General features: G+C 42.2%; 1 protein-coding gene across 1 annotated transcript; it reads left to right on the top strand.

Annotated features, from left to right (window-relative positions):
- Window positions 1-12,405: 12,405 nt before the first annotated feature.
- On the top strand, window positions 12,406-24,981 carry BRI3BP (BRI3 binding protein). Its single transcript, XM_074205376.1, has 3 exons — window positions 12,406-12,631; window positions 18,416-18,518; window positions 20,361-24,981. The coding sequence occupies exons 1-3, from the start codon at window positions 12,443-12,445 to the stop codon at window positions 20,810-20,812; spliced, it is 744 nt and encodes a 247-aa protein (XP_074061477.1). The 5' UTR covers window positions 12,406-12,442; the 3' UTR covers window positions 20,813-24,981.
- Window positions 24,982-26,238: the final 1,257 nt, after the last annotated feature.

Below are 26,238 nucleotides of genomic sequence, written 5' to 3'. Positions count from 1 at the left end.
GCGTGTAAATAATCAGAGAAAAGACCATCCTGAGGAGGCCGGAAACTGGTCTGGTTATCTCTAGGAGACTGAATAAATTCTTATGACATTTTGGAAATTGAGAAATCTCAATGTTTTATATGTCTATATTAAATCTGATAACAACATAAAATATCAGGTCAGAAGAGGAGATAGTAGTCCTGTTGCCAATTGGATCTTTGTCAGTTCTGACTTGGAACAGACCTTTTGGATGAGTCAGAGAATCATAAAATAATCAATGACACCTTTATGTCCTAATGTGTCTCCTGATTGGTTGGCTGCCAAAATTTTACTGTCCTTTGTGAGATTTCTATAAATATTGTTTCCTCATTAAATTCTCCCACTCATGGGTTCAGTAAGATCCTTGAGAATAAAACTTCATGGCTAAAGCTAACTTTTTATTATTTCATTTTTAGTCTAAGAAAATTATGGTGGAAAAGGTCAACAAAAAATGTTGAAATAGTAAATTGTTACTCAAAATGAACTAATTAGCCTTGAGCATCTGAATATAAACCATTAAACTACGCCTGCCTATGACCCTTATCCTTTCCAGCATGAATGTCATGCCCTGTTTTCCTATTTAAGCCATAATATATCTCCTGTTAGCTGCTTATTCACTAAGGATCAGCCCACATGCAATAACCTAGCAACTGCATGGAAAAAAATTATATATGTCCCTCATATTTCTGAGTCTTGAGACTCTCTCTCCTGAATTCATTCATTACTTGAACCCTAAACATTCACTGACTTTCTAGCTTGACAGAACCTACCAGAATTTGTGTGCTTCTGCAGTAGTCTTTGATTTAATTAAAAATTCTTATTAAGACACAAACTATTATTGACTAGGAATTGGACTCAGCTGGACATGTCAAGATAACAATAAAATAACTCTTCTACAAAGAGTTTCTATTTTAGGGCACAGGGTGGGATATAAATGCAGATATATACATACATACACACACACACACACACACACACACACACACACACACATATATATATAAAGTAAATACAGAATAATAATGTTTGCCATATATATATATATATATAAGGAAATATAGAATAATAATAATGTTTGCCCATTTTCAAAGAAGACTATGATCAAGGAGGTGATGCCATGACAAGCATGTGAATTGGAATTTGAGTGAGGGGGGTTGCTGTGCCATATCACCAACTTCACTTTCTCATCCAGAGCCATCTGGGTCTAGTGACCAGATATGGAGATGGCCCTGGATTCGAGGCAAAGTTAAGTGACTTGCCCAAGGTCATACAACTAATAAGTGGCAAGTGGCTGAGGCTGGATTCAAGCTCCTGTCTTCCTGTATCCAAGGCCAGTGCTCTATCCACTCTGCCACCTACCTTCCCTAAAAACTGAATAATTTGGTGGAGAGAGAGCAGCAATAATCCAGTTGATCAAGAAAGGCTGCCTGGAAGAGGTAGGAGCTAAGAATTCTACCAGGTGGGAGAGAGGAGGGAGAACCTTTTAAACATGGCAGGGTAAACCTGGGCAAAGGCCCAGGAATATTCTATATGGGGAACATGCTCCTGCTCATTTTTACTGGAACAGAGAGCATATAAAGGAAAATAATATGAATAAAACCAAGTACAAAAAGCATTAGTATAGAATTTCTTTTTTCTTTTTCTTTTTAAGATTTTATTTATTTTGAGCTTTACATTTTCCCCCCCAATGTTATTTCTCCCCCCACACACACAGAAGGCAATTTGTCAGTCTTTATATTGTTTCCATGGTATACACTGATCCAATTAAGTGTGATGAGAGAGGAATCATATCCTTAAGGAAGAAACATAAAGTATAAGAGATAACAAGATCAGACAATAAGATATCAGGTTTTTTTTTCCTAAATTAAAGGAAATAGTCCTTGCTCTTTGTTCAAACTACACAGTTCTTTCTCTGAATATAGATGGCATTCTCCATTGCAGACACCCCCAAATTGTCCCTGATTGTTTCACTGATGTAATGAGCAAGTCCTTCAAGGTTGAACATCACCCCCATGTTGCTATTAGGGTGTACAGTGTTTTTCTGGTTCTGCTCATCTCACTCAGCATCCGTTCATGCAAATCCCTCCAGGCTTCCCTGAATTCCCAACCCTCCTGGTTTCTGATAGAACAATAGTGTTCCATGACATACATATACCACAATCTGCTAAGCCATTCCTCAATTGAAGGACATTTACTTGATTTCTAATTCTTTGGCATCACAAACAGGGCTGCTATGAATATTTTTGTATCTTTTTTTTTTTTAGGTTTTTGCAAAGCAAATGCGGTTAAGTGGCTTTGCCCAAGGCCACACAGCTAGGTAATTATTAAGTGCCTGAGACCGGATTTGAACCCAGGTACTCCTGACTCCAGGGCCGGTGCTTTATCCATTGTGCCACCTAGCCACCCCTTGCTATGAATATTTTTGTACAAGTGATGTTTTTACCCTTTGTCATTATCTCTTTAGGGTATAGACCCAGTAGTGGTATTGCTGAATCAAAGGGTATGCACATTTTTGTTTCCCTTTGGGCATAGTTCCAAATTTCTCTCCAGAAAGGTTGGATGAGTTCACAGCTCCACCAACAGTGTAAGTGTCCCAGATTTCCCACAACCCTTCCAACAATGATCATTATCCTTTCTGGTCATATTGGCCAATCTGAGAGGTGTGAGGTGGTACCTCAGAGAAGCTTTAATTTGTATTTTTATAATAAATAGTGATTTAGAGCAATTTTTCACATGACTATGGATTGTTTTAATCTCCTCATCTGTAAATTGCCTTTGCATATCCTTTGACCACTTGTCAATTGGGGAGTGGCTTTTTTTTTAATTTGACTCAATTCTCTGTATATTTTAGAAATAAGTCCTTTGTCAGAAACATTAGTTGTAAAGATTGTTTCCCAGTTTACTACATTTCTTTTGATCTTGGTTACATTGGTTTTATCTGTGCAAAAGCTTTTTAATTTAATGTAATTGAAATCATCTAGTTTGTTTTTAGTGATGTTCTCCATCTCTTCCTCAGTCATAAACTGCTTCCCTTTCCATAGATCTGACAAGTACACTAGTCCTTGATCTTCTAATTTGCTTATAGTATTTTTTTTTGTCTAAATCCTGGATCCATTTGGATCTTATCTTGGAATAGGGTGTGAGGTGTTGGTCTAATCTAAGTTTCTTCCATACTAACTTCCAATTTTCCCTGTAGTTTTTATCAAAGAGAGAGTTTTTATCCCAATAGCTAAACTCTGGGTTTATCAAACAGCACATTACTATAATTGTTTCCTGCTATTGCACCTAGTCTATTCCATTAGTGGAGAATTTCAATGGAGATTTTGACTATTCAATTTTTGTGTATGATTATCAATGGTCGCATCTTTAAAAAATTTTGTTTCATTAAATATTTTCCACTACATTTAGGAAATATTTTAACATTCACTTTAAAAAACTTTTTTAAATTCCAAATTCTCTCTGTCCTGTGTCTCCCTATCCTTTGAGAAGGCAAGCAATATACATGTGAGGTAATGTAAAGCATATTTTTATATTAAAATTTATGGCTGTATCTTAACTTTTTAGTTTTAAATTTATTTTCAATTAAAATATTGGCAGCTTTTAAGAGTTTGATCTTAATAAAGACAAACAGAATTAAACTAACACCTATTAAGCTCCAGAGTTTGACCTAAATAAACAGAATTAAACTAATATATGTTAGCGTTTTAAAAGTTATAATTTTATATTTATTAATATATGTATTATACATTTTAATAATAATTTCATTTTTAAAGATCCTTTGCCTGGGAAAGCAGTGAACAGAAGTCATCCATCAATCATGACAGGTCTTGTCCTAAATTGTACTTTACCTGTGTTAAGTGAAATGTATCAGTATAATTTGTACTGTACTGTAACCCCAAAATTATATAGGCAACCCAGCTATTCCCTCAAGATTCCTACTTGGATGGTAACAAGTGATATAATTGCTGTATTGTCCTGCATAGCGGGCTCATCCTGGGAAGATTACTCATGCTGCAAATCTGATTAGTCTATGATCCACCTGTCAAGTTATGATCTTGTATAAAATAACTGGTTCCATAACAAGGTGGAGCTTTAAGGAATGGAGTAATGCCAAGATTTGCAAATTGATTCGTTGCCAAGAATCTGATATAGGATGTACTAGCACTGTCTCTGGCCTGTTTTTTCACCAAGTTAGAGATAGCTCAGTAGAAACTGGGCTGACATTAATTGGTGGCAGCGGTTCTCTAAGGGAGTGATAGTGGAGGAGGGAGCCTTAAGTCCTTTCCAGTCCTGGAAAACTTGTTCCTGGGTCCCAATTCATCTACCTGGTAGAGACAATGCATCTGATCCCAGCTCCACCATTGGGCCCAGTCTTTGAGCAAGTTGGTTTTTTCATTGTGAAGAGTGTCCCTGTTCAATACCAGGAACCTTCTGGATTAAAGGCTTTTGCATTGTTTTCCTACCTGGCACAGATTGACAAAGTTTTTGTGTGCATTTTTAAAAATTTATTTTGTTTATTGGCATTAATTTTTGAATAAAATTACTTCCTTGGTTGGTTTGTGGGTGCAGTTAAACTAGTTGACAATAACATCTTTTGTGGGCTTGATTAGTTATTGAATATTGACTTTTTTTTTGGATTTTTGCAACGTGTTGGGGTTAAGTGACTTGCCCAAGGTCACACAGATAAGTATTAAATGTCTGATGTAGAATTCGAACTCAGGTCCCCTGACTCCAGTACAGATTTTCTATCCATTGTGTCACCTAGCTTCCCCCTAGAATATTGACTCTTGTAATTTAAGTAGAATGCTAGCACAGTGTGGATCAATTGAATTTGTATATCTGTGTTTTTAAATCTCTTACTTAAATTGTAATTGTTATTTAAGTGGCCTTATTATCTTTGAGTGTATACCTTTAAATTGGGGCAGTTTTGTGGTAAAGTTGAAAGGGAAGTTATAATTCCTACTTGCAAGGCCCCAGAAATTATGAGACCCAGCCACTTGATTGGTACAACTTTAACAAATGATACTTTAGAGATAAGGGAAAGAGAGTATAGGACTAAAATGAAATGAGTGTAGGAAAAGCTTTAATCTTTTGAAACCCTCCTTAATAATCCCCAATTTATCCAACTACCTAGAATTATACCCACCTTTACCATAAGATCCCATGGACTCCCCAGTTTCTATGCTCCCTTTCAAAGTGTAAGATAGTGGCTAGATCAGAACCTGGAGTTTCAAGCTCTGGCAATGAGAACTCCAAGTTATTGTCAAAGAATATCTTGGCTTTGAGGAGGATCCCCATAGGCTTTGCTGAGCAATTTCAACTCACCCTTGTTTCTCAACAGACCCAAGTATCTGGATTTCTATTGTGAGAAATATGGGGGTGTTTGGGTTCCATAAGAATGTGAAAGGAGAATTGTTAGTTTACATTACAAAGACTGGGGCCTGCCTGTATTGTTGCCTATGGGCAGGTATGTGAGTTAAAACCAAAGATTTAGTCTCAGTCTGATCAAAAACTGAGATTAGGACTGGTCTACTTCACCTAGCTCTGATTTAATTTAGGGTCTGTGTCCTTCTCCTTTGCCCATGCTCAAGGAGGTAGCTGTTCTTGCTCATTAGTAATAATGAGCAGGGTGGGGGGAAAATGTGTGGGGATGAATATAACAATTAGATTTGTGACCCTAGTCAATGATTGGCAGGAAAGGGCAAAAACAAAGTCTTTTTTTTTTGCAAGGCAATGGGGTGTCTTGCCCAAGGCCACACAGCTAGGTAATTATTAAGTGTCTGAGGTTGGATTTGAACTCAGGTACTCCTGACTCCAGAGCCAGTGCTCTTTCCACTGCACCACCTAGTCACCCCAAGAACAAAATCTTTTAAACTGCATAGAGGACCTAACATTTCTGGGATTTCTCGCCCTTCTCCCCTTGAGAAAGGTGTGCCATTTATTAAGATGTCTTAAAAAAAACACCATTTTAATCACTCCAGACTAATTTATTCACAAGTCATTTATAACATCAACTGTCTTTAGTTGAGAAAAGAAATAAGAAGTTGGAGAAGCTTTCTTATAGAATGAGATAAAGAGTAAAATGGGATTAGAATTGATAATCCTATGGGGAGTATTCAGATGTTGCTTCATTTCATATTTTAGGGGCAAAGAGTAACTAAAAGGAATTTCATGAGGTGTCCCAATCTGACTCAGGACTTTGATGCCTTATCAGTTATGCTAAAGACCTCCACAAAGCATGGGAATCTTCCTCCCCTTCCAGGATATCTGTGCTATGACTACTGATACAACAAAATTTATTTTTGTTTTTAGACAACATTGTCAATACTTAAGAAAAATTGTAAACAGTAAAACCCAAGAGAGGATTCAATACAGAGCAATAAATTTTCATGTTAAGAAAACGTATATAATAAATGCTATACATTGTGTTTAAAATTGTCCATTTTTTCTTTATATCCTTGTAGGTTTTCTTTTCTTCTCTGTTGTGCATTTTTTGCTTTATTCCCCCCCCATTAAATTAAGTGAGGATCTATATGTATTACATGTAATACATATACACATATATATATATATACATATAATAGAAGTAAGCTAGATGGCGTAGTGGATAGAACACTGGCCTTGAAGTCAAGAGGACAGAGTTCGAATGTGACCTCAGACATTTGATTCATATCAGCTCGGTGACTTGGACAAGACAACCCTGACTACCTGGCATTCTGAGCAATTTCCAGTCATCCTGCTTCATATTCTGATCACTGGACTCAGGTGGCTTTAGAGGAGAAAATGAAGCTGATGACTTAGCATAGCATCCCCTCACTCAAATCCAATTCATGTGTTTGTCATGGAATATTATGATCTTCTTTGAAAATGAAGGCCAAGGGGTGACTAGGTGGTGCAGTGGATAGAGCACCAGCCCTGGAGTCAGGAGGATCTGAGTTCAAATCTGTACTCAGACACTTAACAATTATCTAGCTGTGTGGCCACTTAACCTCTTGCGCAAAAAAAAACAACCTAAAAAAAAAGAAAATGAAGGACAAACATTATAGTTACATACAATCTATAGTCATACATATGTATCCACATATTCATATGCATAGATATAAGACCACACTATTCTTATTTCCACTTGTACACTTTTGCAATGCTGGATAGCATTATCCTTCATAATTCCAAGTATCTATTTTTTCTAAATCTACCAGCTCATCTTTTCTTTCACTATAGTGCTATTACCAACTTTAGACTGTTATTTTAAATAGTCTATATAAATATTTGATAGTGAAGCTTCCTAATTTTTCTCTTTTGATTAAACTTATTTTAACTTTAACTTTCTCAGAGATCATGATTACTATTCCTGCTTTTATAAAGTCTACTCCTGACCTTTATTTTTTATTTTGTGTTTCTCTCATTTTTATAGCATTTCCTAAAATTTACTTTTGTCAAAGTTAACAAGTTTTTAAGTTTATAATCCTGGTAAGAAGTCTGATTTCTTACTATTATAAAACATGGAATGCTATCTTTCCATATGTTAATTATATTCTCAGGAAGATAGATTATTATAACATTGTATAAGGATGATATTTTTTGATAAGCATCCTAACAGACTGGACTCCAAAGAGTTTAATGTTTTTATCCTTTTTTATATATAAATATCCCATTCTCCCTCTGCTCAGGGTAATCATTTCCAAAATGGTTTCCACCTATAGGGGTTTTTGTAACTCTTAGAGAAGAGAATAAACTTCATGTCAAACCTAATGTTTACTTTTGTTTTATTTTTATTTTTAGACCTAAAATTTATATTAATACTTTTTATTCACAAGAACCAAGAACTTGTCTCACCTAAAGTTTGTGCCTCTCCCATCACACTGCAAAATAAGCACCTGATGAATGTTGAATGAATAAAACTCCTGGGAACATCCTTCTAGAGAACTTACTAGGTTTGAGTCCCAGTGATTTAAGAGATTTCAGAGCACTGGGGTTTGCATTCCAAATTTGCAGCTTAAAAGCCTTATGGAACCTTGGGCAAGTCATTTCATTTTCTAAGGCCTTAGTTCAGAGGGCTTGGACTAGTTAGATGGCTGCTTAAGATCCCTTCAAGTTCTGCCTCAATGGTTCTTAAATCATGGGTTCAACAATTTTATTGTTTATTTACTAAGCACCTACTATCAATTAACAAACATTTTAAAAGTAGCTAACTGGAGCCAACCAGCATTGGGCTAAGTGTGAGGATGCAAAAAGAAAGGAATGACAATCCTTGCCCTCAAGGAGGTTACTATCTAATGGGGCAAATAGCATGAAAACAAATCTATACAAAGTAATCTATTTACAGGATAAATGGTTTTGGGAATTTGTTACTGAAGAAGACAAAAAGCAAAAGACATTACAAGATAAAAGGTTTGGGAAAAGCTGCCAGTAATGGAGTATGTCAAATCAACAAGGATTCCTTAAGCCTCTACTATGGGCCTTGAAAGCACTGTGTGCTAAGCCCTGAAGAATTCACATAGTACAAGTGGTCATGGGGGTCAGGGGCACCCTGAAGGTCTCTCTTAAGAACTCTGGAATTAATTGTGCAGCATGGGAGAACTAGCACAGGACCACCTAGTATGGTGTACCCTCATCAAAGAGGGTGCTGTTCTCCATGAGCAAGGGAGAATGGAAGCAGCTCAAAGGAAATGTTAGATACAGAAGTTTAGAATAACCACCCCATGTGTTCACATGGATAATTTGTAACTGATCTGTGGTACAGCTTGTTTTGGGTTGATGAGTCCCAGTCCCAAACACTCTGTAACTTGTCTCTAACATATTGATGTCATTTTGATCTTTTTCAAAATGAAGGACAAGAACCAAAAACCAACTGGCTAAGATTTGGGATATACTAAGAGGCAAAAAAGATAGTTCCCCCCTTAAGAAGTTTATAATCTAATGGGAGCAGGAGTGGTCAAGGAGTGGTATCTGTGAAAATTAGTATGAACAAACAGGAGAAATTAAGAGACATCTCAAGAAGGGATGAGCTCTTGAGATGTGCTGGAATCAAGGTCCAAAAAATATTAATAGTCACTGTTCGCAGGCCCTTTCCACCAAATCCTGAGATGGATGGAAGGAAGGAAGGAAAATAAGAATGGAAGGCTAGGATGAATGGATGGATGGGTGAATAGGTGGATGGAACGATGGAAGAAAAAAGAATAGATGGGTAGGTAAAGGATGTGATGAATAGAAAGATAGAAGGAAGATGGGTGGTTGGATAGGTGGATGGAAGGAAGGTAAAGAAGAATGGAAGGATAGATAGAAGGATGGATGAATGAAAGGAAAGAAGGAGAGACAGGTGGGTGGGTAGATGAATAAGTGGGTGGATAGCTGGATGGATGGATGAATGAGTTAATGGAAGGAAAGAATGGATGGATGGGTGGGTGGAAGGAAAGAAGGATGGATGAATAAGTGGGTAGGTGGAAGGATGGAAGGAAGGATGAATGGAAAAATAGATGAAAGAAGAGGATGGATGTATGGATGAATGGATGGATGGAAGAAAGGAAGGAAGGACAGATGAAAAGCTGGATGAATGGAGGGAAAGATAGAAGGATGGATGAATGGATGGATGGATGGATGGATGGATAGATGGGAGAGTAGATACATGGGTGGATGGGTGTGTGGATGGATAGAAGAAAGAAGGATGGATGGATAGGTGGGTAGGTGGAAGGATGGATGAATGGAAGAATAGATGAAAGAAGAGGGTGGATGGATGAATGAATGGATGGAAGAAAGGAAGGAAGGAAAGATGGAAAGATGGATGAATTGAGGGAAAGAAAGGATGGATGGATGGATGGATGGATGGATGGATGGATGGATGGATAGATGGGTGGATGGATGGGTGGATGCATGGGTGGATGGGTAGATGGATGGATGGATGTAAGGAAAGAAGGATGGATGAATAAGTGGGTAGGTGGAAGGATGGAAGGAAGGATGAATGGAAGAATAGATGAAAGAAGAGGGTGAATGTATGGATGAATGGATGGATGGAAGGATGAAAAGCTGGATGAATGGAGGGAAGGAAAGAAGGATGGATAGATGGATGGATGGATGCATGGATGAGTGGGTGGATGCATGGGTGGATGCATGGATGCATGGTTGGGTGGATGCATGGGGGGTGGATGCATGGGTGGATGGGTGGGTGGATGGGTGGGTGGATGGGTGGATGCATGGGTGAGTGGGTGGATGCATGGGTGAGTGGGTGGATGCATGGGTGGATGGTTGGGTGGATGCCTGGGTGGATGCATGGATGTATGGTTGGGTGGATGCATGGGTGGATGTATGGGGGGGTGGATGGTTGGGTAGATGCATGGGTGGATGGTTGGGTGGATGCATGGGTGGATGGTTGGGTGGATGGATGGGTGGATGCATGGGTGGATGCGTGGGTGGATGGGTGGGTGGGTGCATGGGTGGATGCATGGATGGATGGGTAGATGGATGGATGGATGTAAGGAAAGAAGGATGGATGAATAAGTGGGTAGGTGGAAGGATGGAAGGAAGGATGAATGGAAGAATAGATGAAAGAAGAGGGTGAATGTATGGATGAATGGATGGATGGAAGGATGAAAAGCTGGATGAATGGAGGGAAGGAAAGAAGGATGGATAGATGGATGGATGGATGCATGGATGAGTGGGTGGATGCATGGGTGGATGCATGGATGCATGGTTGGGTGGATGCATGGGTGGATGGATGCATGGGTGGATGGGTGGATGGGTGGATGCATGGGTGAGTGGGTGGATGCATGGGTGAGTGGGTGGATGCATGGGTGGATGCATGGATGGATGGTTGGGTGGGTGCATGGGTGGATGGTTGGGTGGATGCCTGGGTGGATGCATGGATGTATGGTTGGGTGGATGCATGGGTGGATGTATGGGGGGTGGATGGTTGGGTAGATGCATGGGTGGATGCATGGGTGGATGGTTGGGTGGATGCATGGGTGGATGGTTGGGTGGATGGATGGGTGGATGCATGGGTGGATGCGTGGGTGGATGGGTGGGTGGATGCGTGGATGGATGGTTGGGTGGGTGCATGGGTGGATGCATGGATGGATGGTTGGGTGGATGCATGGGTGGATGGTTGGGTGGATGCATGGGTGGATGCATGGAAGGATGGTTGGGTGGGTGGATGGATGGATGCATGGATGAGTGCGTGGATGCATGGATGGATGGTTGGGTGGATGCAGGGGTGGATGTATGGGGGGTGGATGGTTGGGTAGATGCATGGGTGGATGCATGGGTGGATGGTTGGGTGGATGCATGGGTGGATGGTTGGGTGGATGGATGGGTGGATGCATGGGTGGATGCGTGGGTGGATGGGTGGGTGGATGCGTGGATGGATGGTTGGGTGGGTGCATGGGTGGATGCATGGATGGATGGTTGGGTGGATGCATGGGTGGATGGTTGGGTGGATGCATGGGTGGATGCATGGAAGGATGGTTGGGTGGGTGGATGGATGGATGCATGGATGAGTGCGTGGATGCATGGATGGATGGTTGGGTGGATGCAGGGGTGGATGCATGGGTGGATACAGGGGTGGATGCATGGAAGGATGGGTGGGTGGATGGGTGGATGCATGGGTGAGTGGGTGGATGCATGGGTGAGTGGGTGGATGCATGGGTGGATGCATGGATGGATGGTTGGGTGGGTGCATGGGTGGATGGTTGGGTGGATGCCTGGGTGGATGCATGGATGGATGGTTGGGTGGATGCATGGGTGGATGTATGGGGGGTGGATGGTTGGGTAGATGCATGGGTGGATGCATGGGTGGATGGGTGGATGCATGGGTGGATGGTTGGGTGGATGCATGGGTGGATGGTTGGGTGGATGCATGGGTGGATGCATGGAAGGATGGTTGGGTGGGTGGATGGATGGATGCATGGATGAGTGCGTGGATGCATGGATGGATGGTTGGGTGGATGCATGGGTGAATGGTTGGGTGGATGCATGGGTGGATGCATGGAAGGATGGTTGGGTGGGTGGATGGATGGATGCATGGATGAGTGGGTGGATGCATGGATGGATGGTTGGATGGATGCAGGGGTGGATGCATGGGTGGATGCAGGGGTGGATGGTTGGGTGGATGCATGGGTGGATGCATGGGTGGATGGGTGGGTGGATGCATGGGTGGAAGCAGGGGTGGATGGTTGGGTGGATAGTTGGGTGGATGCAGGGGGGTGGATGCCTGGGTGGGTGGGAGGAGGGATGCATGGAGGCGGGGCTCGGGTACTGGAGGCGCAGGGCGGGCTCGGGCCGGCGGCGCGCGCAGCAGCGGGGCCGGGGGGCGGAGCGGGGCGGCGGAAGCGGAAGCAGCGCGGCGGGCGCGGGGCGGGCAGACGGCGCGGGCGGCGGGGGCGGCGGGAGCGCAGCGGCTCGGGACGCGCAGGAGGCCGCGCGGGGCCGGACCATGGCCGCCGGGCAGCTGTGGGCGCCGCCGCTGCTGCTGCTGCTGCTGCTGGGGCTGGCGGGGCCCGGGGCGCTGGGCGCGCGGGGCCGCGGCGCCGACAAGCAGAACACGTTCCGCCGCGCGGCCAGCGGCCTCTACCAGAGCGTCAGCAGCCTGTGCGGGGAGGACAACGTGCGAGCCGTGCAGAAGGTGCCCCCGCCCCGCCCCCTGCCCCCGGGAGCGCCCCCGGGCCCGGGGCGCCCCTCCTCGGCCCCCCGGCCAGCGGCCGCCCGGCCAGCCCCCCGCACCCTGCATTGTCCGCTTGGCCTTGGGGCGCCCCCGGAAGGCTCCCCGCAGCCCCTGCCACGTGCGGCTTCGGGGGGGTGGAGGAGGGGTGCTGAGTGAGACTCGGGGTGCACCCTGGGGGGCCCCGGCGCCCACAGCTCATCCGGGGAATGAGCACAAGTTCAGCGGGGCGCCCCCGGGACCTCAAGTGGGCCGGACAGCCCCGGGGCCGCGGCCCAGCCTCGGAGAGGGCCCCGCAGGGCCGGGGGACACAGTGCCCCGCACCCCCCGCCTTCCTCCCTTAGGAAACCCCGTGGTCTGCTTTGGAGGCCTCGACCCCCCGGCTTTATCGGGGAGCCCCCGGCCCTATTATTTCCTCACTGAACCGTGGGGGAGGTCCGAGTCGTTGCCTTGACGTTGGCGCCCGGGGCCGGGCCGGGACTCGGGCCGATAAGGATCTGGCGGTTGGTCCTGGCCGAGTTCCCGGAAGGGATGGGTGACCTCTGTTCAGCTTTGTGAGTCGTGTTGTACCGCTTCGAACCCCCAAATGGTAGGTGCTTGAGTTAGAGGATGACTTGGAAGGAGAGCATTCTGGCTGGGGCCGGAGCCGAGACGAGGGCTGGGGCCGGGCCCCCCACCGGCCTCTGGAGCCTTTCCTGAGAAGTTCGGTGGGGGGATCCACAAATGACCTTGTGGGGAGGATGTGGCCAGAGACAGCCGGCTTTTTATCTCTTTGGCTTTCCAGTTCCACCTCTGGCTGAAACTTTGTATTTCCTGCCTAAGGGACGGAAACATTGTAGCCAGACAAAGAGGCGGGGGAGCCTGTGTCCCCGAAGCCTCAGCTTTGCTCCCCAAAGCTTTGGAAGGAACCAAGACCACAGAACGCCGTGTTCTTTTCTTCACCAGATCCTGAAAGGAGGCTCTGAACCTGGAAGGAAGGTTCCTAGAGCATTAGATTAAATTGTAACTCCTTGAAGGCAGGAACTGTCTTTGGTTTCTTTTTGTAGCTCCACTTTTTTTATTAAGGTTTTTGCAAGGCAGTGGGGTTCAGTGTCTTGCCCAAGGCTAGGTAATTAGGCCAGTACTCTAGCCACTGCACCACCTAGCCACCCCTGCCTCTTTATTTTTTTATTTTTTAAATTTTTTTTAGGTTTTTGCAAGGCAATGGGGTTAAGTGACTTGCCCGAGGCCACACACAGCTAGGTAATTATTAAGTGTCTGAGACCAGATTTGAACCCAGGTAACTCCTGACTCCAGGGCAGGTGCTTTATCAACACTGCACCACCTAGCCACCCCTTGCCTCTTTACTTTTAAAACTTAAAGTTTTAAAAGCTGGGCCGAAATGCCTCCCTTGGAAAACTGAGGAATTGTCCAAATTCTTTGAGATGGCAGCAGACTTCTTTCTTTGGAAGATTTCTGAGGTGGGCAGTGTAGATGGTTGGACTTCCTGGTGAACTCTACCTCCCATCTTGAATTCTGTTTGCCTCTGTGACCTTGAGCAAGTCCCCTAACCTCCCTGAGACTCAACTTTCTTCATCTGTAAACGGAGGAGGTCCTATGATTTTCTTGGACCTGTCCAAAAGACATACCAGATGGTTGTGTAATGAAAACTTACTGTATGTTTGGGAGAGTGGATAGAGCTCTGGGCCTGGAGTCAGGAAGACCTGAGTTCAAATCTAGTTCAGATTGTATGACTGTGGGCACTTCCCTGCCATTGACTTCAGTTTCTTCATCTGTAAAATGGGGATAAGTAAAACTGTTGAAGGATTGCTGTGAGGATTGAATGAGATACTTGTAAAATGTTTGACACAGATGTGTTAACTGCTGGTGTAGATAAAGGTAGTACAAACAATCATAGCCACAGGGTCAATGATCAGGGAACTTGTGATCTAGCTGGAGAGCCCATATGTGCACATGAAACATTTAAATGACCCTGCCAGGCATTGCTGCCAAGTGAGACAAAGAAATGGGACACACCCGGAGTGCAGGAGGAGGCCAGATACAGGAGAAAAATCAGAGGACTCATGCAGATCTGAAGGAGGGCGTCCTAGGCAGAGAGGAATGAGAGGGACACAAACTGGCAGCCCAGGGAGATTGGGGAGAATGGAGAGAAGAGGATTGGCTGCTAATTTAGCTCAGTGACCTTGAACAAGGCATTTCCCTCTCTGAGTCTGGGGTTCTTTGTAAGGAAAGACAATGGTTAAGTAGATGGTCTTGAAGCTGGGTTCATCCTCCAAAGCTCAAGGGTTCTTGAACTAAAGAGGAGCAGAAGCCTTGGGAGAGGGGGGAGATGGCCTTGCCTACCTTGGACTGACTCCTGTATGAGCAGCCAAAAGAACTGAGCAGTTATCTGACCTTTCCTCCCTAAGATGATAGGGTATTTACCTTCCCGGCTGGCAGAGACGGGTCCCCTTTTGTGGCTCATCCTCTCTTTGTGGTGAAGCCTTTTTTGGACCACAGCTCAATTGTCTTTGAGGCCACCTGCAATTTTACAGCCAACTTGGAGAGAGGGAGAGACACCTTCCCAGCATTAAGCTTCAAGATGGTTGACTGTGATGAGGCAAAGCCCAGTAGCTTAAGGACTCAACCTTCCCCTTGGCAGTGACTTGACAAACCAGTTTACTTTAGGTTGTTGGTCTCAGATGGTTGATTGCACCAGATTGTACCCTAGATAATTTGAAGATCTTAACCTTCACCAGAAAGTCCTCATGTTCTTAAAAAGTTAATTAAGAAAGCAACCCTTAGCCAAATCATTCAAGTCCACTGGGAAAGGAGGGTTTGGTTTGGTTTTTCCTAAATTCATTACTTGAAAAAAAAACAGTTGACTTTAATTTCTTTTTTTTTTTTGGCCAAGTTTTAGGGACCTTCTCAACTTAATTGGCCTAACTTTAGATCTTGAAATGGTCCTTTAAGATCAACAAAGGCCCACTGCAATCATTTAATAGGTGAAGGAGCTCTGACTCAGAGGTTGACTTACTCAAGGTCACTCAGGTGGTAGCAATTGGCAACACTGGTCCTTGACGTCAGATCCTTAATCTCTAAATTCTGTACCCTTTTCATTGGGCCATGATCCCATTTAAGTAAATGATGTTTGTCCTTCTCAGAGAAGACCATGACATCAGGGTGCTGATGCCATGAGAAACAAGTGAATTGGATTTAAGGGGAGGTGCCATTGCTAAATGACCAGCCTCATTTTCTCTTCCCAATCATCTGGGCACAGTGGCCAGATATGAATCAGGACAACTGGAGATAGCCTTTTCAGTAAAAGATCTTTATTGGTTTCCTTTCTTCCCTAGAATATATTAGATTGCTAAGTGACACTCTGGGCCTTGGGCAAGATAAATTTCCCTTAGCTGTCGATTGGAAGTAGCTGGTTCAGAATTTTTTTTACTGTATGAATAGCACAACAAAGTTTTTAGACTCCATGAAGAATATGAGTGGTGGAATGGAGAATTTCCTGAAATTTTCCCTTAAAATACCACTCATTAAAGGGATTTCACAATTCAAATCTCAATATTTGGTTCAATCCACATTTAAATAAGAAAATTCGATACAACATTCCTAACAAATGCTTAATCCCTCATTTGATTGAGAGCCTTCCAATGAGGGGAAACTCTTCTGAAGCAGTTTATACTTTAATTCTGCTTTGAGACAACAGATGATTCCCCCCCTCTGCTCCCCATTTGCCCTAGTAAGTGCTTTATATAGAAAACATAAATCACCATATGCATACTGTTATTACCTTTTTTTAAGTCAGGTTTTTATATGTATAATAGTGAATATCATATTTCTTGCCCTCTCAGTGGAGGGGAGATAGGGTCAGAGGAAGGGAGAGAATTTGGAAATGAGAACAAAAACAAATAAATTTAAAATAAAAAGATTATAAAAGACATCAGCAGAAGCTTATCTACACAACAGCAATTGAATTGGATGGTACATTTGGAATCCATCCCCGTTCACCTTGGCAAAGAAAGGGGAGGTGAATTTTCACTTCTTGGGGCCAGGCTTGGTCATTATAGTTGGAAGAATTCAGTTTTGTTGTTCTTCCCATTTGTTTTACAGTCATGGCTATTCATCTCACCAGTATCAGTTCATAGAAGCCTGTCTATACTTCTCTGAAGTCTTCCCAGGAGTTTCTTATAGCACAATAGTCATCTCTAATTCTTTTTTTTTTGTAAGGCAAACGGGGTTAAGTGGCTTGCCCAAGGCCACACAGCTAGGTAATTATTAAGTGTCTGAGACCGGATTTGAACCCAGGTACTCCTGACTCCAGGGCCGGTGCTTTATCCACTACGCCACCTAGCTGCCCCCCATCTCTAATTCTTAAAAAAATCTTTCCTTTTTTGAAGATAATTCCTTACTCCCCATCCTTCCCTTGATCTTGTTCAGTTTTCTTGGTGAAAAGAAATCTTAATTTCTCTTCCACACAACAAGCAACCTTTCAGATATTTGAAGGACCATTTGTTTTTTCCATGTGGAGTTGACTTTTTTTTGGCCAAACCTTTTTCTTTAAAGTTCTTGCTAAGGAGACTTTTTTTTTTCATTATTCCTGGTTTGATTGAGCTCAAGTTTCCTCCCTGGTGCTTCACTCCAAAAATTGTTACCCAAGAGGAGAACCTCTTGGATTCTGCTGAATTACTTATTACCTTTCCCCAATTACCTTTTGGCCATCAGGATGACAGCATGTTGGCCTATTTTGGACTTTCCATATGGTCTCAGATGACTTTACCTGGAGATAAGACCCCATTTCTTTGAGGGGATAACAAGATGGTGTCCTTCAATGGCTGGATTGTTCTGAAGGTGGCTTCAAAGGGTGCTTGGGTTCCTTCAAAGTGAATATATTCTTCCCCTTTCCCTCCCTCTTTCTTCTCAGTAGAGGCCCACCCAAGCTACATATTGAATCGATAATGATGTCAACCCATTGTCTTTATTTAGTTAAAGAACTCAGCACCTTCAGCAACTTCAGCACATCTGTCTCATTACATCTACTTCTCGAACCACCTCATGGTCCACACAAGAAGTACAACAGGATGTTAGGGGAAGGGAACAGATTACTTCAAAATTGTTAAGGGACTTTACTATAGTAGTTTAGTTTTTGGACAAATGACCCTTTCCTCAAGGCACACTGGAGAAATTGCCTCTTCCTCTGTTCTCCCACTCTCTGTCTGCACCTCCATGCTGCCTGAGCCAGAAATTTTGTGTATGTTAAAACTTTACTTCTGAGCCTGACCCTATATGAGACTATCCTCGGCTTCAATCCTTCTATCTCCTCTCCCACTCCCCCCTTTTTTTTTTAGATTTTTACAAGGCAGATGGAGTTAAGTGGCTTGCCCAAGGCCACACAGCTAGGTAATTAGTAAGTGTCTGAGGCTGGATTTGAACTCAGGTACTCCTGACTCCGGGCTGCTGCTCTATCCACTGTACCACCTAGCTGCTGCCCCTCCCCATTTCTTTTTTTAAAGTTTTTTTTCCCAAGGCAATGGGATTAAGTGATTTGCCCAAGATCACACAGCTAGGTAATTATTAAGTGTCTGAGGCTGGATTTGAACTCAGGTCCTGACACAGGGCTGCTGCTCTATTCACTAGACCACCTAGCTGTCCGCCCCCCCCACTTTCCATTTCTAAAACTTTTTATCTTGGGCAGGAAATAGATTGGAGAAGTGAATTGATAGAATTCTTTAATAATGCTTTATTTCTTGGTCTTCATAGTTTTTCTCCAGATCAACTGAGAGATTTGTAAATGGAGTGGATGTCTTAGCGGAGACATTGTGGAGACTCTGGACTGATCTGCTGGATGTTCTCGGAATTGATGGTAGGTAGAGTGCCTGCACTTCTCATCACTGGCCGTGTTCAGTTGGATCATAGACAGTATGGGTAATACAGAGTCTGCCGTGGCTTATGTGCTTCTGGAGCATTTGCTCCCTCTGATCACATTCATAACTTGTACATCACTCATAGCATAGAACACTTGCACCAAATCGTAAGTGGTATTGGGGTTTCCCTTCCGGTGGGGAGGAGAAGCAGAGACACTGTCGTTTAATTGCCAGTCAAGGGACAGCCTCCTGACTAGCTTTCTGATTGTCAGTCCCATCCATCTAATGTAGCTGGGATCTCTGTTTGCTTTGAACTCTTATGGGGCTTGAGGGGTCTTGGGGACCAGTACCTGGGCCTGGACTGCACTTGAAGACAGACCCCTCTGAGTGGCCTTTAAAGCTCTTGGTGTGGCCCTCCTGCAGGCTGCCTGTCCACCCCAGTTTCACCCTTTTCCTTCTTATGTGCACTCCACCCTTGCTCTCTTTTGTATATGAGTAGAACACTCTCTCTTAGTACCTTGACCTAGAATCGCTAGTTCCTTTCAGGGATCTGCTCAGCCTATCTTCTTAGTTGCCTGCCCATCTTCCTGTACCCCTCTAAAAATTTACTTTTACTGATTTCTCCCCATCTTTGTGTAGGATGGAGATTTTTGCAGGGGAGGGATAGTTTTCTTGTTATACTTTTTGGTGCCTACCACATAATAGAGGGGTTTATTATTTGTGGAATGTTCAATGAATGACGGAGGGTGGCTGCTTTGTGGGTCTGACAGACAGACCTGGGTTCTGATCTGCCCCTTGTAGTCCAAGTCAGCGGGAATTATCTGAGAACAGCCTAGCTTATTCAGGAATAACTTTTGGCCTCCTCTTCCCCCCCGGGGGCCTTTACTAGCAGCTCTTGGGAAACAACCCAGGTAAAGCAATTTCCTGCAATCCCATGTAGATTCTGTGTGTTTACCATCTTAGCAAATTGTGAAATCCCTTCTAGCAAATGCTGAAGAACTGATCTTGATTACAGGGGATTGCATGGGACAGGGCAGCAACTCTAGTAATCTTTAGGGACCAGCATCTGCTTCCTTAATGAGCAGCCAGGGATAAATCAGGGACCCCGCCTCCATTGAGTTGATTTGTTTCCGTTTTCCCACCTCTAAAAATGGGAACAATGATATCTCAGCCCCTTCTCCTCTCACTCAGATGTTAGGGGATGGTCAGTAAATGTGAAAGAAAAAGGGATCAACACTAGTCCAAATCTGAGACTCAGAAACTTGGCTGTCTTGATGGTTGCTTGTCTGTAGTGAATTTTCATTTCAAATCATTCTTCCTGGCTTGTCTTCTTGTATCTTCCTCCCTGCTAGGCCACTCCAGGAATCCCCAGGAAATGAAAGTGGTGGTTAATGTGTGTTGTCTTTAAAGTTTTGCAAAGAGCATTATTTATATTGTGGCAAGTGATCTTCCCAACAACCTGTCATAGTCAGTTCTCTAGTTAATCCTCATTTTGCAGATGAGACAACCAAATATATCAAAACAGCTGAACTACTTACTGTACATATCATGTATATATGTTTATGTATGCATTCATGTGTGTATGTTCTGCTCAGTTATGTATTAGAGTATTCTTTGCAGAGATACTGAAGTGGCTTACCTTCTCTTAACTCATTTTACAGATAAGAAAGGCAAAAGACTGAGCCTTCCCTCAGGGAGCTCCCAGTCAAAGGAGTTGTAGCGGCATCAGCTGGGTGCTAGAACCCCTGCTTTGTGGTTATGGACTGGTAGCCGCTAGTCCATGTCCACATTTGAGTCCCCTGCAGATCATTCACACCCTTATTCTCTCTTCTGTTTTGCAGCCTCCAATCTGACCCATTATTTCAGCCCAGCAGCTGTGGCGAACAACCCCACCCGTGCTCTGCTGCTGGTCGGTGCTGTCCTCCTGGCCTACTGGTTCTTGTCTCTCTTCCTGGGATTTTTCTTCTACATCTTGCATGTCCTGTTTGGTCGCTTCTTCTGGGTTGTAAGGGTCACCTTGTTTGCCCTCTCCTGTGTATACATCCTGCAGAAGTATGAAGGAGAACCCGAGCAGGCAGTCCTGCCCCTCTGCTTAGTGGTAGCCATTTACTTTATGACAGGCCCTGTGGGCTTCTATTGGAGGAGCGGAGGTGGCAGTGGCGGCGGCTCCAACCTCAGCCTGGGCAGCCACAGCCTGGAAGAGAAGATTGACCATCTTGATAGCCAGATCAGACTACTCAACATCCGCCTCTCCCGCGTGCTAGAAGGCATCGATCGAGACGCTGACAAATGAGACAAGTCAGGTTAATTACTTTTCACCAGCTCTTGGAAAATCAAAAAGCACCATATTACTAAAAATTTACAAAGCAACAAAACGGCACATTGTGAGGTTATTGGACCACATTACAACTTTAGGCTGAGAAGAATTTTAAAATAACTTATGTAGAACATTGAGACACCCTGAGAATCATTAGTTGTGTTTAAAAAAAATATTTTTTCAAATGATAAAACCCACATTAGCTGTATACTAAAAAGTTTATTCCTTCATAGAACATACAATTACTTTTTTCAAGTGTTTAAAAGACATATTTTGTAAGGTTTTTATAAAGGCAGATTGAGTCAAAGTCTATTAAAATTTTAAAGGAAGAAGAAAATTATGTGAATTTGGCATTTTAGAGAAGCTTGATCTCAAGCTCTGTTTTTCACTGCTCTAAAAAGATACTATGGGTTCCACATATGAGGGGTTTCCATTTTCACAGATTGTAAGCTTTGGGGGGAGTAGTAGGGACCACATTTGATTATCAGATGTCAATCAGTGTATAAACAAATAGAAAACTTTGAGTTCAGGTCAGCAGATGTAATTGTTACAATTGTCTTTTCCCCCATTCAGGTCTACCTTTTAATTTTTATTTTCTCCAGTTTCTTTTAAATGAAGAATCCATTTTTGCAGACCAACTTGGGATTTAGTCTGTATTTTGTCATACTCAAAACTGGGAATTTTCCTCCAAAAGGTTTTAGAAAGTGGAATCCAAGGGTCAGGCAGAAAAATGTTTTTGCATTTTGAGTCTGAAGTCTAGTTGCAAGAAGGTTGCATTGACCACTCACCCTTAACAGGCAAGTCTTGGTTAGTTGACCCTCTTTTAAGGGCTGCCTTGTTAGGAAGCTTCGGGTTGACTCAAAAAAAAATACCACAAGAAAACAGCAACAAACACAACTTGCAAGTTATTTAAGCATCCTCTCAGGACCATTGGTCAGCAATACATGCTTTTTGGGTTTTATTCTTAACATTTTGGTAGGTGAATCTCTAGGTGCTTTTTGCCTGAAGTCTGGGGTGTCCTCATTTTTGGGGTATTCCTTGGAGAAGTTATCACAGGGTGATAGGTTGGGATCAAAAGAGAACTTGAGATTATTTTGTTTGTTAGGGGAGTCACCAACATGTTTTGATTTGCCAATTGGTACCTCCCAGGCTTATGACTCCCATCAGCTTGAGTGAAATCCACTAGAACAAAAAACAAAGCCTCAGGGATTTGTGCATAGAAACTCCTCTAGATCTTGGCGTGTGGTGGATATTTCCACAGGTGCCCTAAGAGGCTGGTTGTTAACAATCTGATTTCCTCCCTGACCAGAGTGCCCAGTTTTCCTATCAAACCACTAAGTAGAAATGCAACAGGGAAGTGAGGCGAGTTGGTACCTGCCCTGTCCTGAGCAGTAGTCATGATTTGGAGAACACAGAATTTAACAGCCTCAGTGTAATCTTGATTGTGAATTTTTTTCTTTTGCCAGCATTTGGAAAAACAATTTGGGAGAATTTTATGAGACTGCTATTTTTAAGTTGCACATTATGAAACACAAGGTTCCTTTAATTGACTTGCTGTCAGTTCAGTTGATCTTTATGGGCATTGGTGGAAACTCATTTTCTGAATTGGAATAGTTCTAATAGTGTCTTTGAAGTCCTGCTGGCTCATGTCTTTTTAACATTTTTGCGAGCTAGACTCTGGAAGAAAGGGGACTCATTCTCATTCTTATTTAGGTTCCAGGACTCTCCCCAAATTACTTTTTGGAATTATTGTTGGTTCTCTGGATACTCCTCTGCTTTTGAGTTTCTTCCCTATCACAGAATGCATGGAAATACTGTGTCATCTACAAAATATCTTGAGTTTTAAGTCTTTTTTGTTGTTGGTTGATTTGTGTGCTTTAAATTTTTTTTCTGGAGTGGAATTAGTTTGTTTTTCTATTCATTTTTCAAAAATTGTAAAACATGAATGGTATCTTGTTGGACAAATAATAAGACTACAGAAGGGAAAGAGGTTGACTTGTAAATTTGAAGCACACAAGAAGTGTGTGTATATGTGTGTGTGTTCGTATACATACATGGGAACAAGTATGACTGCAAGAAAAAAATGGAGCCCATAAGTCTGTAACAGGCACCATTTCTCTGAGTAGCATGAAGTCTGAGATTCATATCTGATTTTTCTATGGAAGCTTATCTGTGTATAATTTTATACTATTTAATATACAGGTAGAGAGATACCTTTCTCTTTTTAAATGAAGACTCATCAACTGGCGATAATATTCTTAGAGTTGCTGATGTTTTAAAACCGATCAGAATCCTGGATGCTAATGGGAGAAACTTTCACATTGAAGATACGGCATATCAACCTTTGACATTTGCCCTGGGCTTGTTTTCATCTACTTAGGGGGCTTTTGTAGAGAAGATCTTCAGTGGGATGAAAGCTGATATTACATAGCCACTCCACTTTGCCCCTCACCCCCAACCTTTTCTTTTGAGCTCACCCTTTTGTATGTGGAAAAATATATTTTTGTACCATGTGTCTCATACCTTGAACAATGTTTTGTATATCTTAAAATGTCGTAGGATAATAATACAGAGCAATACTTCTCATGATAGATTTTAATGATGCTATCATATAATAAACACCACATAAAATCAATCAGTATTAATTTCCCCACTATATTAATATCAAGATGGCTATTTACTAAGGGTAGTAATTTTGATCAAGATAAAGGCAAACTGTCCATCTCAGTATGCTCAATATTAATGTGAATGTTTGGGAGAATTTTTTTTTTCAAATCAGTGCAGATTTTGGCTTGTCCCATTGTATGCACATGATGTCTTAGTACATCCCTTTAATGTGTTAAAATATATTTTTCCATACAGAATTCTTTTGTTGTTGTCTTGTTCTCCCCCCATTCCCCTCCCCCCACCTTTCTGCTTTGGGTTTCAACTGCAATCTCATTGGTGTGGGTGGGGATTAATAAACCTGCCATCTTGCAACAGGATTTTCCAAAGGCCAACTTGGCCTTGCCCCTGAAAGGGTCAAGGGTAAGTTTTAATTGCTTCATTTCTACTCAGCCTAACATTTCCCAGACCTTCCAACTCTTCACCCCTATTTAAATAGACCTTGGAAAAAAAGGACATCTCTCTTGCTAGTTCTTACCTGGCGGTGGATTTTGAAACCGCCTAATCTGATCTAGCTTGAGATGTCAAAACTCCTCTACGGGTGCCACAGTTCTACAAAAGTACCTTGATCTTGGGCATTTTGTAAATTTCAGAGCTCTGCCTCTTAATTTCTAGATGATGGAATTCTTTCTCTTTTCTGGATGTGATCCAGTGCTTTTAATTGGTTTTGAGTGTCAACCAGTACGCTGTATAGTATCTGGTATAAATCAGCCTTGTTTCTAAATACTGCATTCTTCTGACTGTTTTGCTATTAAATTAAAACCTTGTTGATGCCCTGTCCTGTGGAATATAGACTGGTACCAATTTACACTGTTTGGATGGCTGTGTTTCTGACTGTGGTTCGCATCCCATACCAGTTCTCTATATCTGGCAGCTAATGGAGTTACTGACCATACGTTTAATGTCTATTTTTAAAAATATAAAGGTTTTACCGTAATGTCAACTTAATTAACCGCATGTGTTAAATCTCTTGAAACTAGTGTTTCACTGAATTATTGTGATGGTAATGTCGATTAGCACCCTTCAACATCCAATGAAACAATCATCCTCGTTTGCCCTATTCCTAACTGGAAATTGTGTCTTTTGGTATGACACTAGTTGTGTCAGCACTGATATTAGTGATTTCATATTGTTTCCTCCAACAGATTGCAGATTTAGATAGCATTTAAGTTTGTAAAAGTTGTGGGGTTTTTGTTTTTGTTTTTTTTTTCTTTCTGTAAAACAACTTGATTTGTTGCTAGTGATGTGTGTAAGACTCAAGGCATGTGAACCTTGGGGAATCAGGTCTACTGCTGTCATTGTTGGGAATCCTAACTATATCAAACTTATTTTTACAAAGGTATATATACATTCCTTTATTTATTAAATGATCACCAGATTGATGTTAATGTAGTGAAATATTTGTAGGCTGATTTCAGAACTGAAATAAGATATTGTGAAAATAAAAGCTTAATAAATGTTTACCGTAATTTTGTTGTAAAGATTTCCTAACTGTTTTTGCTTGAATGGAATTATACAGCATTTCCTTAAGTTTGTCCATGGGGACCTTGGGTTCTTTTACACACTTGCCAACTGATTGGTGAGAAGATCCATCTGTTCTTTTTGAATTGATCAGGTATATTGTTTGTACTCGGGTCTGGAATTTTCAAATTCTAACTAACATTTACAGAGGTGTGGTAGGGTCCTTAAATATGGGAAATGTATTCTAAATATTCTAGGCTCTAAATAGCTCCCCACTGCTACCTCCTATCTAATTTCTGTCCAAACTGTTCACTTAACATTTCAGTCCCCATTTTCTGATACTTCAGCCACCTGCTCCATTCTTCTTGTACATCATTGGTGGAGAGAGCATATGACACAGTCCATTTGTGTATATAACATTTCTACTTGAGTGAAAGGAACCCTCCTTTTTAGTTAAGAAAAGGAAATGTTTTTGCTTTACATAATTGGCATAGGGTTCATATCACAGCCCATTTGTGTGTATAAGGTATATTTCTCCTCAACTCTTGGGTATGAAAGGAGCACTCCTTAGTAACAGAAAGAGGGAATGTTTTTGCTTTATAAGGAATACATTAACATAACCCAGGAGTCTTGCATATCTCATTCAAATAGAGGGGGTGGTTTGACAATGATTATTTTTGAAGTTTCAAGCATCCGTTTTGACAACTTCGGGTGAGGATTCATCATGCTTTAGATGATTTATTTAACTATGAAATCTCATGTACAGAATAGGGATAAAAGAATAGGGAAGCAAGAGTGGGTAGACATTTGTATTAATATATTCCATCACTCCTTTGCCTGTTTTTTTCATAACTAGAGATGGGATATGAAAATTGGAAAATAAGAGAAGGGATTAGGCTCCCACTGACTTAAAGATCCTATCTTACTTGCCTTACTAGTCTGCTAAGGCCATATAAGAATCTCATATTTTTATGTTTCACTGATTTCTGTTAAGCATTTACTCAGTCATACCTGGAAACACTGAAATTGTGAATGGGAAAGGAGTTAAAATGCCTTCCCATACTTTTTTTTTTAGTTTTTAGGGGGTTTTTTTGCAAGGCAATGGGGTTAAGTGGCTTGCGCAGGGCCACTCAGCTAGGTCATTATTAAGTGTCTGAGGTCGGATTTGAACTTAGGTATTCCAGACTCCAGGGCCAGTGCTGAATCCACTAAGCCACATAGCTGCCCCAGTCCTTCATTCTTTTTGGTTTTTTTCCTTTTTTAGGTTTTTGCAAGGC

The sequence above is a fragment of the Macrotis lagotis genome, chromosome X, assembly GCF_037893015.1.
Source record: "Macrotis lagotis isolate mMagLag1 chromosome X, bilby.v1.9.chrom.fasta, whole genome shotgun sequence".
NCBI classification, from domain to species: Eukaryota; Metazoa; Chordata; class Mammalia; order Peramelemorphia; family Peramelidae; genus Macrotis; species Macrotis lagotis.
This window is presented reverse-complemented; position numbering and strand designations above follow the sequence as displayed.